Genomic DNA, 17,127 nt, shown 5'->3' on the forward strand with positions numbered 1-17,127 from the left:
AGCTTGTGCAGCTTTATGTGGATTTGCATGTACCTCAAGATATTTTGCCACCCAAATACCATATGAGTTTGAGGGCAGAAAGAAAACATTTTGTTATGCAGAATGGACATGTGATGATCTACAACCAAGATCTACAACCCAAGAAAAAAAACCTCAGCCTAACTGTTTCGCAGAAGTGGTTTAAAGCTGAAAGGTAAGCACTTTAACAAACTTCACAGACTGAGCCATGGAGGAGCAGGGAAACCCATAGGTGGTGTTATGGCACAGATTTTTCCGTTTCATTTTGCTGCACTTTAATGCATGCCCTCTAGTGGAAATGCTGCAGTGCTAGTGGAAAGTGCTGGGCCCTGTAAGTGGAAGATATGAAAGCCTAAAGATTAGACACTCGTGTGAAGGGCATTATACAGGAAAGGAACAAACGGTTTCATTTGAGTCCCAGTGACAGCGAACTCGGTGCCAAGTGAAAAATGCTTTATACGCTGTAGAAAAAAAACAACGCCTGCTTACCATAAGTCATATATTTGTTTATTTTGCGTTCTCAACATTGTCACAGTTGAAGTTTTACAATAACTGGGGGTCTTACTGACTCACTACTCACTGTACAAACAGAATGCACATATAAATGAGGCCGTTCTTGTCATTTCTACTTTTTAAAAAATGTATCTCAAGCCAGACTTAACAGCTTGCAGCAGAGTGTGTTTATGTTTGTCCCTGTGTACAGTGTATGTCTGTGTTGGTGGAAGTTGCATGTAAGAGAAGTGAGCTGGATGCAAATGGCAGCGAACTTTCTAACAGTCTGATTTTAATTTCTACAGCAAATGTCAGTCCACTATAGATGGAGACAATCGATATGTTTTGATCACCCCTTACATCCACCTGTGAGGTGATGTATCTACATCCTGATCTTAACTCTTGTTATCAGTATAGGCTCCTGATCATATACACATTATGTACAAATTCTTTATCCCCAATCTTGGTCCCTTTACAGCTTCATAAATCAGTTTGCACATCAAAATCCCCATATGTACACCATGAAAGCCCTCAGCAACGGAAGTGCAATGTTTTTTGTTTGTAATTTACACAATGGCTTTTTTAATGAAATGCATGCTGAGTTTCAATAACTTCCAGCCTAACATGAAACAACAAGAACACGTCAACATCAGAAAAATCCAAATCAATCAAAACCAAAGCAGAGGTCAAAATTTATAGGCTGATTGTTTTCCCCCCATCAGGTCACAGTGAACAGGACACATGATGCATCAGATCCATGCAGTGCATTGTGGGGGTACTTTCTCACAAATAGATGACTGTAGACATTTGAAGCACTACAACACACCAAAATTAACAGATTCCTTGGTTTAACATCATCATCCCAAAATTTCAGAACTGTAGTAAACATAGGAAACAAATGGAAAGAGACATTCAGCTGATCATTAATGTCCCATGTGTGATATGTCTGTCATCTAAATATTTTTCATTAATTCACACGAGGAGAAGAGTGTGAGAAGAAGCAATGGGTTTCTTTGTGAATGTTAAAATACATTTACAACCTGAATATTGGGACAAACAGTTTACTGTCACTAATTTACACACTAGAATACTATTATTTGTAGAATGTAGAAAGTTATTCTTTACATATACCCATATACCTTTGTTCAGTTTGCATTTTGTATATTATAACTGCATTTCCTGAAAAAAAGTGTTCTTTCATATGTGCTTTTCCTGCAAAATATTTCTGTTCATTCCAAAGAGAAGCATTCTCCTTATATTAAAATATATACACACATTCCTCTTTCCACTGTGAACTGTTTAAGTATTTATATATTCTTAAATGAAAAAAGAGAGATTTTTTTTCCCCTGAATCTCGTCCTGGACAACAAGATACCAGACTTCCACTCTCAGTACAAGTCTGAACATGATTGCACTTAAACTTGCTATGGTAACACTGATTTGTTATACAATGTGTTGAGGTTAGCCTTACATCAATAACATTACATGCAAATCACTTAATAGACATTCCACTGAACTCTAAGTCTGTAGCCTCCTAAGACCATGAGGACAGCCAAACATTAATTTACTGAGAAAGACTTTGACAGGGGTCAAAAACAAAAATAAATAAATAATGAGGCAACAAAAAAATGCATAAATCAGAGGGACGCCTTGCTTGTTCTTAATGTACAAAATCAGTACAAAGATATTGCACACATGATAGAAAAATGAAAAAAAACAAACATATACTTCACCATGTAAGGACTGATTTTGTTCACTTCCCAAACCTTGTTGGTGAAACCTATAACCTATACAAAACAAGGCAAAAGAAGATGTCAAAAGGGATTCTGCTTTTGATTTTAGAGACTCAAGAGAGCAGCTGTTGCATATGTTAAAGGCAACAGACTTAACATGTAATCTATTGCATTCTGTGGCTCTATTTGTATATGAAATAAAATATATTTTCACTCATTCACTGCCCTCATTAGTTTTTCTGGATTAAGCAGCCACAGCATGAGACGTAAACTAAGATTAAAACAACCAGCTAGCCCAGTTTTTCATCTGCGAGAGTTGACAGGAAAAGTCTGCTCTGAGGCTCCAGCTCTGACAGCACAGCCCTTTTAGGCCCATATGCAACAGCTGTCATCCACAGGCTCCTCCTGGTCTATTTGAAAGGCAAAAATTCCCGAATAGATTGTAGGCCAGGCTGAACGGGAGTTCACTCCTTTCAGATCTACATCCTGTTACCACAGAGCCAGTATAATACTGATAAAGTTTTTGCTGATAATAATAATTGTAAGTATAATCTTACAAATTACTTTACACACAATATACTGTACATGAAGTCTCGACTAAATAGATTATGCATTAATAATTGGCACATTTATTTATGAGAGCTAAGAGACAACACATATAGCTGTTATCTACAGTAAATACAGCACTAGTACTACTATGACTGAGACGGTTGACTCAGCTGTTTATCTGTCCATTGATTTAAGTTCCTGTGAAATGATGATATCTAGGTTTTTCACTACATGTAAGCTCTATGGGAGGCAACAACAAATAGCATTCATGTGACAGCATCGTGTACACGATCTGCAAACCAAGGAATTGAAAGTTGACTTCTGAAAGGCTATGCTCAAGAAATGACCATCACCCATCACTGTGACAGAGAAAACAATTAGACATGTTCTTATTTCAGGTCATCTTTGCCACTGATTATGTGAAGGTAAAACAGGCTACTGAGGAAATGAAGCAGTGGGAGCAGCTTGATGAGAAAAAACACATTTTCTATTCAGCCGTAATGGCCGGGCGCTTTGTTTGTGTGTGTATGTATGTGTGTGGAAAACAGAGCATCGTCCTATACAGAACCCTACGTCACAAAACCCTGATGGGGACAAGCCCATGATCAGGCAAGCTAGTAAAGGCCCCTGGTGGAAGATTTGAGTTCAATTTCCTTCCTGCATATTAGCTGGACCTGCAGTTGAAAAAAGTGCCTGCATGTGACTGGTTTCCATCACAGCAGCAGAAAAACACAGTGGACAGGCCATAGAGTTATGCTGTCAGTCCCTTTGGTGTAAGCAAGTGTTCCTCCTTCATAAAGTTCCGTTCTTGCTTCTCTCTGCATTAGGAGCATCACACTACGGTGCTGATCCCACTGTGTTTGGGTTTGGGGCCACTAGATGCCGAACCCACTTGCTGACTGTGGTGGTGAGGAGCGTGCTGGGAGTGGGGGGGGTGATGGGAATGCTGACTGTAATGGCTGTGCTGTGAATGGGCGTGTTGGTGTGAATGCGAGGCATAGGCTGGATGCTGGTGGTACTGCGTGTGGGGAGGTGGGTGGTAGTGGTGGTGGTGGTGGTAAGGCGGTGGGTTCTGTGGGACTTGGCAGTACTGGGAATGGTGGCCATGGAGTTGGGCCTGTGCTGTGTGGTGTAGGTTGGTCGGGTGCGGCTTGTGGGATATAAGTGTGGGCTGACCAGGTGGAGGGAAAGGGGGGTGGCTCTGGGATGATGGTTTGCCTCGCTTGCTGCCAAAGAGCGATCCAAGGATGGAAGTCGATGCTGAGTTAGGGATGGAGGGATGGCCGCGGGCTGCGCCTTCATGTGGCGTGGTGGCTCTCCGGCGTGTATGTGGACTGCTAATGATGGACCCCTGCAGGAGGGAAAAAAAGGTAACAGCATGTCCGTCAGACAATGTGCAAGTGCTAGGGCATGACAGCTACTAAACTACAGCTACGAGGCACCAGCAGGATGAAGTCACAGTTGCCTTATTCCAGTAGCAAAATGTTATAGGGCATGCAAATGAGAAACTAAAATGGTATTCATGATAGGCAGCAGCAACACTATGAACATTTCACCTTGGGCAAACAGGGCGTAGGAGGCCTATATTCAAAAGAGCTAACTGTTAAGATGCTAACGGCTTGAAAGAATAAAGTTGAAACAAGACTTATTACATAAATATTCGAAAAAATAGGGTAAAAATAAGACATTTCACCATTGTTGCAGTCAGTGTACAAAACCTTCTAAGAGTCACACATGCAACTTGTTATAGTCAATGGAGGCATAGTATCCACATGCAGAGGATTCGACAGGCAAACTAATCATCCACACATCAGCATTTAACTAGAAGACAGAAGGCAGGACTGACTAAACTCTTTTGTGCAGACTTCACAACAGGCCTGGAAATTTGGACGCCTGTTCCTGTACAACACTACTCACTATGCATTTGTGAATTCTCCTAAAAATCTTTTCCTTTGACAGATGCTTCATCTAAAACAGGAGAAAGACCATATGGTGTCTTTGAAAGCAGAATGAAATTTTCAGGGTCCCAGACTTCAACAGAACACATGAACTCATGAACAGATGAAATGAGTGAACGATGAATGAATGAAATCCACATCTTTAATAGTCCGTGTGAAGCCCATCAGTAGACCTCTGAGAATGATGGGTACATTCCTTCCTGAACCTTCCTGAGCATTTAGGACATGTTTTGGATAAGAGAAAAAGAAAGACTCCGACAGTGAGCGGGGCTGCAGTAGATGCACAGAATAAAACCCTGCCACAGAGAAGAGGAACCAAATGAAAACCTCTTGGATGTGATTGCATGAAAGACAGACAGAGACGAGTGACAAGGGGAAGGGTCAGAGGAGGGATTAGTAGAGTCATGCTTGTTGGAAGATAAAGTGTATATTGGCCATACAAAATGACCAAAACAGAAGATCTCCGGCTTCCAAAAAAGGGTCAGGATCAGAGGCAGGCAACCCATGCATGCACACTAACTGAGGCAAGCAGGTTATAAGGCATCCCAGGAAGAAAAATAAAAGATCCAAACAAATGGACTGAGTCTATGAAGCAAAGAAGGTGTAAGACCAAAAATAAATGGTGTGTTTTCACAGTGCACATCATCACATAGAGAGTAGCTTGGATACCAGCTGCTTCCAACTTACGTCCATATTGCTGTCTAGTGATCCTGCACTGCTGCGACGCCCCCGCTTGCCTGCCCGAGACATGCAATACCACAGATTAGAGATCGACAGCACTCCTGGATTGACTACAGACGTTTAGGGCCACCCACCAGTCCCATAGGGGGGTAGTGCAGTGAATTGTGACTGTGAGTAAGGTCCAAATATGGGCGGGAAGGGGAGAGGGCATTCAGGTCTGAGGTGGTGTGTGGATGGTGGTACTGTGGCTAACTAGATGGTGAAGCCTTTACTCTTCACTCTGAAAACTAAGGTGCACAGAAATTTCAGTGACTTAAGCTCTAAAACGCACTACGAACTGGAGGCTTAGTCAAGTAATACTTTAAATGATCAAAAACTATGAACTCCATGAGCACCAAGACTAATGGACCAGGAAAATTTCCACAGTTAATTATGACAAAATTGTGGGATACTTCTAAAAACTCTAAAATCTGATCAAGGATGATGCCTAAACATTTTCCCCAGATTTTTCTTTTGATAAAATATGACAACTCATTCTTTTTGTTGCCACAAGATGTAGATTTTCATAAGGGTCAGGGGTTTGGCAAAAAGCCAGTCTCAGTGACAGTCACAAAGGAGGAGACACATCAAAAGCAACACAGTGGTTGTTGCACATGGGATGTACAGGCATATACAGATCTGGGTGAACAGAGCTCTTTGCCGCAGTTAGGCACAGTCAGCCAATGATACATGACCAATAATCACACAAGAACAGGAAAATACCTGATGTGTATGGAAATAACAGTAAATACACATGAAATGGAGTATGACAGGAAAACAAAAAGAAACCACTTAACAAAAATGAGCCCACTAACATGCCACGCCCTGCATTGGAAAAACACATGTGACACGAGGGTGAAAGGACTTATTCAGGATTTATTTTGCTGTCTTATCATTTGCCAATGAGGTAGTGATCAATACAACAAAGCGTGTGTATTACAAAATGAAGGAAGACCCCTGACTGGATTTTGTTTTGTTATCAAACTAATCACCCAGTAACTTCACATAGCCATTATCTGTAATGAATGAAATGCATTTTTGCTGCTTGCTGCTTAGGAATGGCTCACAAATATATGTCACAGGAAATGCCACAAGATTTCTGAATTAAACGTAACATTATTATGAAATGTCTTTGCATGAGACAAACGTGGGATTGCAAAACCAAAACAAAGAAAAGGTGATGATATAAACAAGAATGAGTCATCCAAATGTTAGGGGTGACAGCTGCCCGTCAATTTCATTCATCACTGAGAACACAAATCTAGAAAAATCAATCTTAACTTTCTCAACACTTAACCTCTTCTCAAGTGGTCTGTATTTAGTCTTGTCATGTGAAACACAGTCTAGAAGTATACTGAGTACAAATAAAAACTAAATAGACCAAACTATCCAATCATCAGCGAGTGAGTTAGATTGTGGATTTAAAGGAGGAAATTGTAAAAGTCAATGCGTGGTGTCGTGAAAAAACATTTTGCTCTTTTTATCCCCTTGATGCCATCACAGAGAGGTGGATGACACAAGGAGAATAAGTTTCTATGACAGAACCAGCTGGTAAGTGCAAAGACGTTTTGGTTGTACCTGCTTCCGAGAGGTCTCGCAGGGAGCTGCTGAGGGCGCTCCTCTTTAGACCCTCTCCCATGGCATAGGTGTCATCTAGACTGGCACGGTTCATGCTCCCATTGCCAGCTTCCTTCTTCAGACCAGAGCTCTGTGACATGCTGGGTCTCACCACACCCTTTTGCTTCTCTAGCTCAGCTGTGGAAACAAGCCGAGGAAAAACAGAGGTAAGTGGAAGTGGTCACCAGGTCTGTGAATGGCCTGTAATAATGTCTGAAACTCATGGATGCCCCACTGTTGATCCAAATTATTTCCAACATCCTGAATATGAATGTCTCAACAGAAAATCTTTTTGGGTGTCCACATAAAAATGATCTCTCATTATGTTATCCATCCTTTGAACATTCCCCTTCATAAACTGCTGCACTTGAGTAAGGAGGACTATGCCCTGTTTCCCCTTTACACAGCCTGAGATACAGGAAAACAAGCAGCTCACACTCTATTCTGTATTTCTCCATTTCCTGGACCTCTGCAATGGACTCTCGCAGGTCGTCTGTGAACTTCTTGCGGTCCTGGGGGTTGGGTGCGTTAAAGTTGATGAGGACTTTGATGTCTGCACCGGGTATCGCTGATGTAAGTCGGATTCCATTTGGGTAATCTGTGGAATAGCAAACAGAGAGGGACAGGCATTTACACATGGGTCATTGATTAAAACCACGTTAAAACACACTGGACAAATCTGACTGAAGTTTCTAGTATACACAATGTCATGGCCCACTGGTTTCACTTGGATTTCTGCCAGATGTATTATTGCGCTAAATCAAACCCTGTAATTAAAAAATGTCGGCTAAGATGCTACTGAATAAAGCAGTGACCTCTAACACTTACACTGACTTTCAAACAGCATTACTTGCATCCCATACAGAGAGAAAGACTGTCTAAAGCTGTATGTCACCGAATTCTTCTTTTTCTGGAAAATCTTGGTTACCTGAAATAATGCAGAGAGAATATTGTAAGAATTGGTGTAAACACAGAGGAGAGGAAAGGAAAGGAGAGGTAGAAAGGGCTTTTACCACTAGGAGGTCGTTAAATAGGAAGATCTCGCGCTGGTGCAAGCCAAGCTTCTGAAGCTTATTGGGATCTGGCACTTCAAACAGGCGACAGTAACACACCAGCCGGCGATGGGGCAGCGAGAGCACCTATATAAAAAGGAGCACAGATATGAACACTTCAGAGGTCAATGTGGCCTCAGTGCACAAGGAAAGAAGTAAAAGTCATCTTGCCCCCTAAGCAGAGTTTAAGGAATGTAAATCCAAAGGATTTGCTCTTATTTTACTTTCAAGGGGAATTATTCTGACTGTTCAATCATGTTCTTTTTTGCTTGAAAAGATAAGTCTGGTGATATTTACCTCATTGCCCTTATTACTATAAACAGGGCCATAGCCAAGGTAATTTATTCATACATGGTACTGCTGCTCTAAACAGTCCCACATAAATGCAGAGTAAAAGCATTTTAATTAAATATAATGGTCAGACCCGGTTTTCAAAAACAGGAATAGGCAAAGTTTAACCCACGAAATGTAGTTGTACAACTAATTTGTAAGCAAGTAAGCTATATCTATGTCTTGGTATCATTTTTTCAGCTATTACAGTTAACTAGTAAAGTACAGTTTTTATGGTTAACCTCCTTTTCGTATACGTAGGTCACCCTATACAATGATGTAAAGTATAAGAGTCTTCAATCTGAGCTGCCCTGGTAAACAGGGAAACAAGTCAAACGTATAGCAGTGTGTGCTGCAATGTGGTCCAACAGAGTAAACTATTAATATGGCTACTTCAGTATATATCTTGTAATACAATACAAAAACTAATAATATCAAATAGGACAAATACAGTATATTTTGTTACTGAGAGGCATCTGTATGGTTGTCCCCGGCAGTGATGTACACCCTGCTGAGCACAGAATCTGTAAACACAGCAGCTCTTTGCCACCCAAGACTTTATGTCTGTTGAGTTTGTCTCCAGGGTAACAGATGTGACGCTTCAGGGGGCAAAGGTTCTTGTCTCCTCAGGTAATCCAACTCTAAAACTAACTGTATGATGTGCACTGACTGCAATATCCAGGGACAGAGACAGGATGTGTTGTGCAAATACAGTTATTATGAATATTATGATATGATCATGAATTTCAAAAAATATGGTATGACTTGAGCTTACTTACACATCCCAGGCCATGATGGAGTGATCCAATCTAAAAAGAGGACACAGATGATGCTATTACATTAGGATTAGTTATAGTCTTTTCTCTGAGGATGCTAAAATGTAATCTCCCTTCCTCGTGAATAAGTCCATATAAGAATTTGCCCTTAAAGACTGTGCACCTATAGCCAATTAATGTGACCACATAAATGCAGAAAACCTCCAGAGTTCTGTTTATAAGGTGGTCTTTCTCTGCTGCTGAACTTGAGGGAGTCTGTAATGATGTTGGAATGAAAACATATCCTCCCCTAGAAGCCCCATCTGTGCAGCACTAGTGGACCTTAATATTATGGAGAGGAATTCCAATGTGGTTTTTATATTCAAGTATTTTACCAAGTGTCCTCCCAGGCTTTTAATTCTGCAGCTAAATGGTGACTAGGGATCATTCTCAATATGTTCAATTATTACTGGCACAGCCGAAGACATTCCAACCTACTGGAAACAGACTGTAAGAATCCTTCATGCTAGACAAACCTCACCCTGAGGCTGAATGAGTTAATCACACTTATAACCTTCACACATAAAACATACATCATTGCCTACAGAAACCCTGTTTTCCAGCTTTTAAGGGGCCAGGGCTCAGTTAGAACTAAATTTGATATCAGCTCTGTTTCAGTCTTAACACTCATAATAAACTGACTAATAATTAGGGAATCAGTGAATTATTGTAGTGTAACATATGCTGCTTGGTTAAATCCTGATGGTACAGCTTCAAACACTGGAGCTTATTTTTGTTCTAAAACTAGGTAGGGACTATAATGTGCTAAGGTGGCGGCAAGTACCCATTTTTCATCAGACTACAGCTCCGGGTGACATTTCTCAGGGGCTTTAGGTGTGATAAAATTGTCAGCATGAAGGTCAAAGCCCAGGTTTGAGTCCCTGTTCACAAAATATGTTCCAAATGTACAAAAGACTTAGATTTCCTAAAGCTCCCCTTGTAATCTATGATGTAAAACTCCACATTTGGGTTAAGAAAAATTAGGAAAAAAATGCCACATAATATCTGTGTGAATTTGAATAATGAATACTGCTCATTGTGTCTGCAGATGTTTCAGATAAAACTGTTCGAAAATCAGAAATGTTACTGATCCTTTAGTGACTTTTACACTGAGGATACTAAACATTACTTACTGGTTTCTTTCCCACGATGAGCTTCTCAACCTTCTGCACCTGTGAGACATGGTCTTCATTGGTTTTGAGCTCACGCTTTCGGATCCTCTCATAGATGCCAACTAGAGTCTCCCTTGGTATGTCCTCTCCATCGTCCACACCTGAATAAGGGGGATAGAGCTGAGTTATTATGTAAAGTTGAGAGTAGAATTAAATGCACCTCCTCATTCAGTAGACCATGGAAACAAAAGGAAATGGTATAAATACATCTATAATAAATCATAATTAATTAGGATTAATTTGATATTTGAAAAATGAGGGAGAACTAATAACCATTAGCTACAAGGGGTAAACAAGTGTTTTGTATGGTTTTGCTACCTCGTAAATTCTTAATAAAGTCCTCCAGCTTCATCTTTCTCTCAGGCTTGACGTTGGGGCTGTACATATCAGTGTTGAGGAGGATGATGGCAAAGGCGAGGATGAAGATTGTGTCAGGGTTCCTAAACTGCCGCACCACTGTCGGGTTACAGATGCAGTAGCGCTGGCTACAGACACAAGGAGGGAGAACAATATGGCCAATCGCACCTGACAACCAAGCTTAGAATACAAAACGTACACAAACAGTGAGGAAATGGTTTGAACATGAAAAAGCAGAAGTAATGGTAGAACTGGTTCTCATAGTGTTACAAATATCATCCACACAACACAGCTATGAGGAGCAGCAAGTGTTTCCAAAATCAACAAAGGTTTATATAAAATGCTTACAGTGTCATGACCACATGCAAATATGTATTCAGGATCAGTTTGACGTAACGATGATTGCAATTTATCCACCCACCACAATTCAGCAGGCCACAGACCTTATTGTATTTTCAAGATGTGGTTTGAATTCAACACACACAAACAAATTGTCTCCTGCGTTTCCTCCGTGCGTTTAAGTGCCATCTCTGACTGAGTCATCACCTGAAGGCTTCAATCAGCCGCTCCACCTTCTGAGCCTCTCCCTGGACACGGATGTGGTTCTGAAATTTCCTGAGGGCCTCATCCAGCTCCATGCTCTGGAAGTCCATTTCATCTACCACACAACTGGTGCACAGGAAGATAGAGAGAGAAAAATATAACATAATTTCTTTTATTGTCATCACCAGTTTTTAAAAAGCATTGTTGGCTCAGATTCTATCATGAAGAATATCTAAATGTTTAAAAAGTTCTATTATGTAGCTATGACTTTAAGGAAAATTGAGGAAACTTACTCTAAAACATCTCTGTTGAACTGTTTCTGTCGATTGCCAAGGAATTCTCCAATCATCTGCCTGCTCAGGCCCTTCCTCTGCAGAAGGAAGTGAGCTACACCAACTGGTGTGTCAGGGATGAAACCCCTCTCAGTCAGGTACTGGATACCCTTCTCTGGCTTCCTGAAAAATTGCAAGAAAAGATGCAGGTAAGTTAAGCTAAATAATTACTGCTTCATTCTGAACTATGTGAAAATATCTATAGATATAATATAGACTGTACACACAAATTTATATGTGTATATATAAATATACACACACACACACAGTAGGTAAAGTAAGTAACATTTTTCAAAATAATCTGTTAACTCCATATTGAGTTCCCTTTTTAAACTGAAGACACGCATGTACACTTCAGAAGTTGCACAACACTGACGTTGCATCAGAGTAGCTTACAATGGACCACAAAAACACACAAATGATCTGTAAATCTCTTGTAAATTACATATCACACTCTTTATATATTGGTGTGTTGAAAAATGTGTATTCAAGTATTAAGTTGTTGAAGTGAACAACTGAGCAATTTAGGCACATCACTGCATATTACAACTATCAATTTGAAATTAATACAAGAGATTTGATGGTGCCAAACAGTAACTGAATGATTTTTCCATGTGGTCTGTCTAACATGTTGTCCACTCACTGAGACATTAATCACTTCAAACACAGTGGTCAAGCGCCTGCTCCATCAGGGCTGAGTACCTACTTGTTGAAGAGATTCAGGCCGATGCGGTAGTGTCTCTTGCGAATAACATCATTACTGAAGATGGGTGAGTCCCAGCTGTTGCGAGTCTCTTTGTGGTAAGTCTGCTTGCTGAGCGCCTGTTCTCGCAGGCTGTCTCTCGACGAGGACTCCGAGCTGCAGTTTATGGTGTCGTTAGAGTTGGATGTGCTGTTGATGCTGTCGTTGTCTCCATCAGAGAAGTCGGATTCTGACTTACTCTGCCTGTTAGCTGAGCCGTTAATGGCTAGGTGACTTTCCAGCTGGCGGTGACGATGGCACAACGGTGCATCATCGTCACGGGAAGAAGCTCGTGGTGGGGGTCCGTGAGAAATGTGTTTAGGGCTCGCCTGGGATGACGTTACAATGTGACCATGTTGTTCGTACACAAGTGGTCGTTTGACAGAGCCCCGGTCAGACCGGTCGCTGAGCTCTGCAGAGCTGTCACTTGGAGGCTCTATGGTCAACAAAGGAAGATGGTCTACTCTAAGACGCTGCTCTTGGCACTCCAGAGAAGGAGTGCTGCGACAGCTCGTGTCTGTGTCACGACCGTCATCTTTCGTGTCAATAGGCCAGTAGTCCTGGGAAGAGTTGACTGACTGCAACCTCAAGTCTGATTCTGTGCTGGAAGGCTGGTCCCCTGACCTCGACAGAGCAATAGAGGGGGACATGTCCTCCTCATCAATGAACAGAGTGACATCACTATACGATGCCATAGTTTCATCGTGCATCCGTCCAGCTGCCCTGTGGTGGGACTTCACCTTATAGGGCAGTTCCCTCTCCACATCGGAGCAGCCAATGGCCTCGGGGTCAGGACCCTCATCCCCCTGAAGGCTCCGACAGTTCAGTGCATCATCTATCGACTCAGCCAGAGACTTAACCTGCCTCGAAAAGGCGTCTTCCAGCTCTGTAATGGCATCTGTCAAATCACCCTGTGGGGCTTGGTGAGATGCCATGTTGGCCTGCTGGTGAACCTCTATATCTCCACATTCAGATTGTAACATGGACAGTGGGGTGCCATCCTCTGTCATTGACACCTGTCTCCCTTCGAAATAGGAGCTGTGCACTTTCTCAGGGCCCTCAAATGAGAGCTGCATTCTCATATTGGACAGAACAATGCGTCTAGACATCCGGTTTTCAGACATAGAGCTCCTGAGACGTTCAAAGTTCTTGTTCATTTGATACTGGCGGAAGGCTGTCTGGATAGTGCGGGCTGCATGCCGAGTTATGAATCTTCCACCATATTTACGCTCCAGCATCTCCACCTAGAAAGCAGATGGGGTAACAGTAAGATGATCAACTGTAAAACAGAACCACTACTGAAATATTTAATTGTTTTGCAAAAATGTAGATGGTTTATAAATCATACTCTTAGAGGTCACTGATCATTTGTTCTTCTCAGTTGTCAGTGACTTTACCACACACGCACACACACAAAAAGCAAACATGACCAAGTTCAAAACATTGCTGTTACTACTACTTTGTAATACCTGTTTGTCTTGAAGGTCAGCTGAGAGCTCATAGCTCTCAGATAGTGAGCGTGACCGCTTGATGGCCTCCTCCTCAGCCTGCTTGCGAAGGATGGACTGTGAGTGCTGGAGCTTAGGCCGACGGGGCCTCTGAGGCCCAGGCTGGACCCCGTGGCTGTAAAGTGGGCTGTCAAATCGGTCGGGGCTAATGGCTGAGCCGTGTGTCACCGGGCCCTGGCCATAGTTAGCTCCACTATCCAGAGAAGGGCCACTCTCACTGGCCCGTCCATCGCCTTCCACACTGCAATGGAAGCGCAAAGAATTAGAGATTGTCATGTTGATAACATGGCCTTACAGTAATGGGAGCACTATGTCTTCTTTGTAATAATAGACTACATGTTTGTTTTTCCTCTTAGAACATTGTAAAGCCCATGTGTATCGCTTATGCATATTTAGGTCTCTATTGTCCTGCACACGCAAAAAAAAGAAGCATAGCATTACAGACAAGAGCATAATGCCATACTTAAGTGAAGCAATATTGATGATATGATTCTGTGGCCTTAAGATACACATTAAAATTCTAATTGTTTTCTACTGCACGCTCCCAAATGCTGTACATATCTCACAGTCATAGATTTTGCTGTGCTACATTTGGCAAATAGAAATGCCACGTAAACACTGTCTAAATAATGAACACAATCAGTCATCTGTTGACCTCGTGGGACTACCTCTTACATGAGTAGGTTAAAAAAATAAAGAATAAAAGAACAAGAGGTTACTCACTCACTCTTACATTCTGTCACATTACAAGATGACTTCTTACTGCGAATAGACCGTCTATTTTCTATGAAGTGCCAGCTCTTCCTCCATATCTTGTCCACCATTCTTTCAGTGAAGTGAAGTCCAGAGTACACAACCTCCTCCAGGAAACTAAAGTTTATGCCACCATAAGAGCCAATCAGTGTCCAATGGGAGTTGCATCATATTTGCTGGAGCTAAGACAAACTTTCCAAAGTGTGTAACAAAGTCCGGTTTAGAGTAGACAAATAGAGCTAGCTGTCCATTAGAAACAGCAGCAGAATTGTGGGTTATGTGGTGCCCACCTCCTTAAAAACTAATGTTACTATAATTCACAATTTTTCTCCTCCTCAGAACAGTACATTCACTGTACTCTGTGGCAACATTATGTGTTTGAACTGTGACTGGACACACCCATACAGTGTACACAATCCACTTCCTTCATTAGACAGCTTCAAAACCACATTCAGCAGCCGCAACTTGTCAGCCAAGTCCTGCGTGAAAAAGAAGAACTGAATATGGCCAAAAGTTCAAACAGAAGTTGTCTCTAATTCTTCTTTCAGTCTACTTTACAACCCCTACATCTTGGTCCTTGTCGATTCCTCAGCAGTAAAGCACAATAAAGAGTAGAAATGTATTCTGGAGTTGAAATATTAAGTGAATATAAAAATATGATTAATGCCACTTGGCATCTGGGCAAAGAACACAAACCACCCAAAAAGATGTTTTTCAATCAAACTTTAAAAGCAAAATATTAAAACACGATGGCTGAATTTGCCTGCCAAAATAGTACCAATTACTGTTAGGAATAGTGGCATCCAGTAAGTAATAATTCAGATTCTAACAGCTGATGGCAAATAGAAATTTTATGTTCTCGTGTAGCAAAGGTGCTTATTTTCCCCAAACGCTGCAGTAGAGTGAATTCTTGTGCATCCCATTAGGTGTCCTCCTGCCCTTCTGTCAAGAGAGGAGATGATACATTCAGGGACAGTTAAAGCCACTGTGACACAGGAGAACTTCATGATAAGTAAATGCTAACTGACTGCCTCAGGGAAAAAGGTACACATTATGCTGCAGTGTGGACAGGTGCATAACAACAGAGCGTAACAGAATACCTATATACTGCTGTAAATGTAAAACCTTTTACAACACACTGAATTCTACTGCATATCTGCCATTGGGGCAAATCTCCCCCACCATCTGTTATGGCAAACTGTGAAGTCTCCCTCCCCAGAGTTAAAGTCACACCTTGTGTGCTGTCACAGCACTAGAATACTGCCAGTGGTAATTTTTGATGTGGCTAAATTCTTCATTTGAAGTTTGATTAGTGATCTGGATAATGTGACGATGGAATGAAACATGTACTTGGTACATTTGTGTTGGGCCATGTGCATCATGAAAAAATAATTTAAACATTTAATGTGTAATTTGAAAATTGCTAATTTAAAGGATTTATAAGGAAGATGAAAAAATGTAATTAAAAATAAATTGTGGATTTTACAAATTATTTTATTTATTTATTTATTTATTTATTCAGTGAGTCTTAGATAGGTGTGTGGTCTGTAGAAACAGCTGAAGCCAACCTGGTGCTAATATCCATTTATTGGTGTGTTGAGTCACTAATATGTTCCTGACAAAACAAAACAAAACAATACAAAAAACTTTTGTCATGTTATTTTGTTCAGGCATTTGGTAATTACCACTTGACGTTTTGCCATTATCAGGTCATTTGCCTAACTCTTTTATATTTGACCAAATGTCTACAAAATTAAAATCCCATCAACCTCTGCTGTATTTAACGATAATTAGAAAACACTCAACTTAGATGGAGATTGTAAGTTATTTAACATCCCTATCATAGCACTGTCACTGTGAGCATGGTAGCACGCATGTGTTATTCAGTTCAAAGCACTGCTGTGTCTAAGCAGACTCATAGAGCCTCTACTGTAGCATGGCTGTGCTCAGTGTAATTATGTTACCATGTTTTGTTTTCTACTGTGCTATTTTGTAGGCGGTAATTGCTCTTGCATTGTTTGTCCTAAACGCTTAAGTTTATGTTCAAAAATAAATTTTAAGCCATGAAATATGACAATAGCTGTTGGAATAAGAATGGAGCCTAGATTAAATAAGATACACGTTGCTATAAAAGCTAACAGTGCTCCTCTGAGATTTGCTCTCTCACCCTGTCACCTCCGAAAACCTTTCAAAAGCTATAATGGATTTTCATAGAAGAAGAGGGAATGAAGTAGCTAAAGAACAGGAAGTTGCAGGACTTTGTTCCACAGAAGAGGCAGACGTGACTTCATGTGGTCCAGACAAAATTCTTAGAGTCATGCGGTCATTTCTATCAACAAGTTGTAGGAGGAAAAGGATGAAGCAATGACTGCTGTTGTAGAACCACTTATTGATAATGACAGTACAGCTCTTGAAATATGATCGCTCGTATTACAA

The 17,127-nt window shown here is 41.1% G+C and overlaps 1 protein-coding gene across 9 annotated transcripts in view; it reads right to left on the bottom strand.

Moving 5' to 3' along the window:
• Positions 1–503: 503 nt before the first annotated feature.
• The window catches only part of LOC137140081 (IQ motif and SEC7 domain-containing protein 1-like), a 78,027-nt gene continuing 61,403 nt past the window's right edge, over positions 504–17,127 (bottom strand). For 6 of the 9 annotated variants that reach the window (XM_067528174.1, XM_067528173.1, XM_067528176.1 and 3 more), the window contains 13 exons: positions 13,900–14,179; positions 12,395–13,674; positions 11,650–11,811; positions 11,360–11,482; positions 10,775–10,941; positions 10,418–10,557; positions 9,249–9,278; positions 8,101–8,226; positions 7,916–8,015; positions 7,524–7,685; positions 7,049–7,225; positions 5,438–5,487; positions 504–4,143 (listed from right to left, as the gene is read on the bottom strand). In XM_067528174.1, coding sequence (XP_067384275.1) covers positions 3,625–4,143; positions 5,438–5,487; positions 7,049–7,225; positions 7,524–7,685; positions 7,916–8,015; positions 8,101–8,226; positions 9,249–9,278; positions 10,418–10,557; positions 10,775–10,941; positions 11,360–11,482; positions 11,650–11,811; positions 12,395–13,674; positions 13,900–14,179 — 3,316 coding nt within the window. In that variant the 3' untranslated portion in view covers positions 504–3,624. Of the gene's footprint in view, positions 4,144–5,437; positions 5,488–7,048; positions 7,226–7,523; positions 7,686–7,915; positions 8,016–8,100; positions 8,227–9,248; positions 9,279–10,417; positions 10,558–10,774; positions 10,942–11,359; positions 11,483–11,649; positions 11,812–12,394; positions 13,675–13,899; positions 14,180–14,661; positions 16,114–17,127 lie in introns of those variants that run through there. The other 3 variants (XM_067528175.1, XM_067528177.1, XM_067528181.1) reach the window with 3 other exon arrangements.

Source organism: Channa argus, chromosome 13, assembly GCF_033026475.1.
Source record: "Channa argus isolate prfri chromosome 13, Channa argus male v1.0, whole genome shotgun sequence".
NCBI lineage: Eukaryota > Metazoa > Chordata > Actinopteri > Anabantiformes > Channidae > Channa > Channa argus.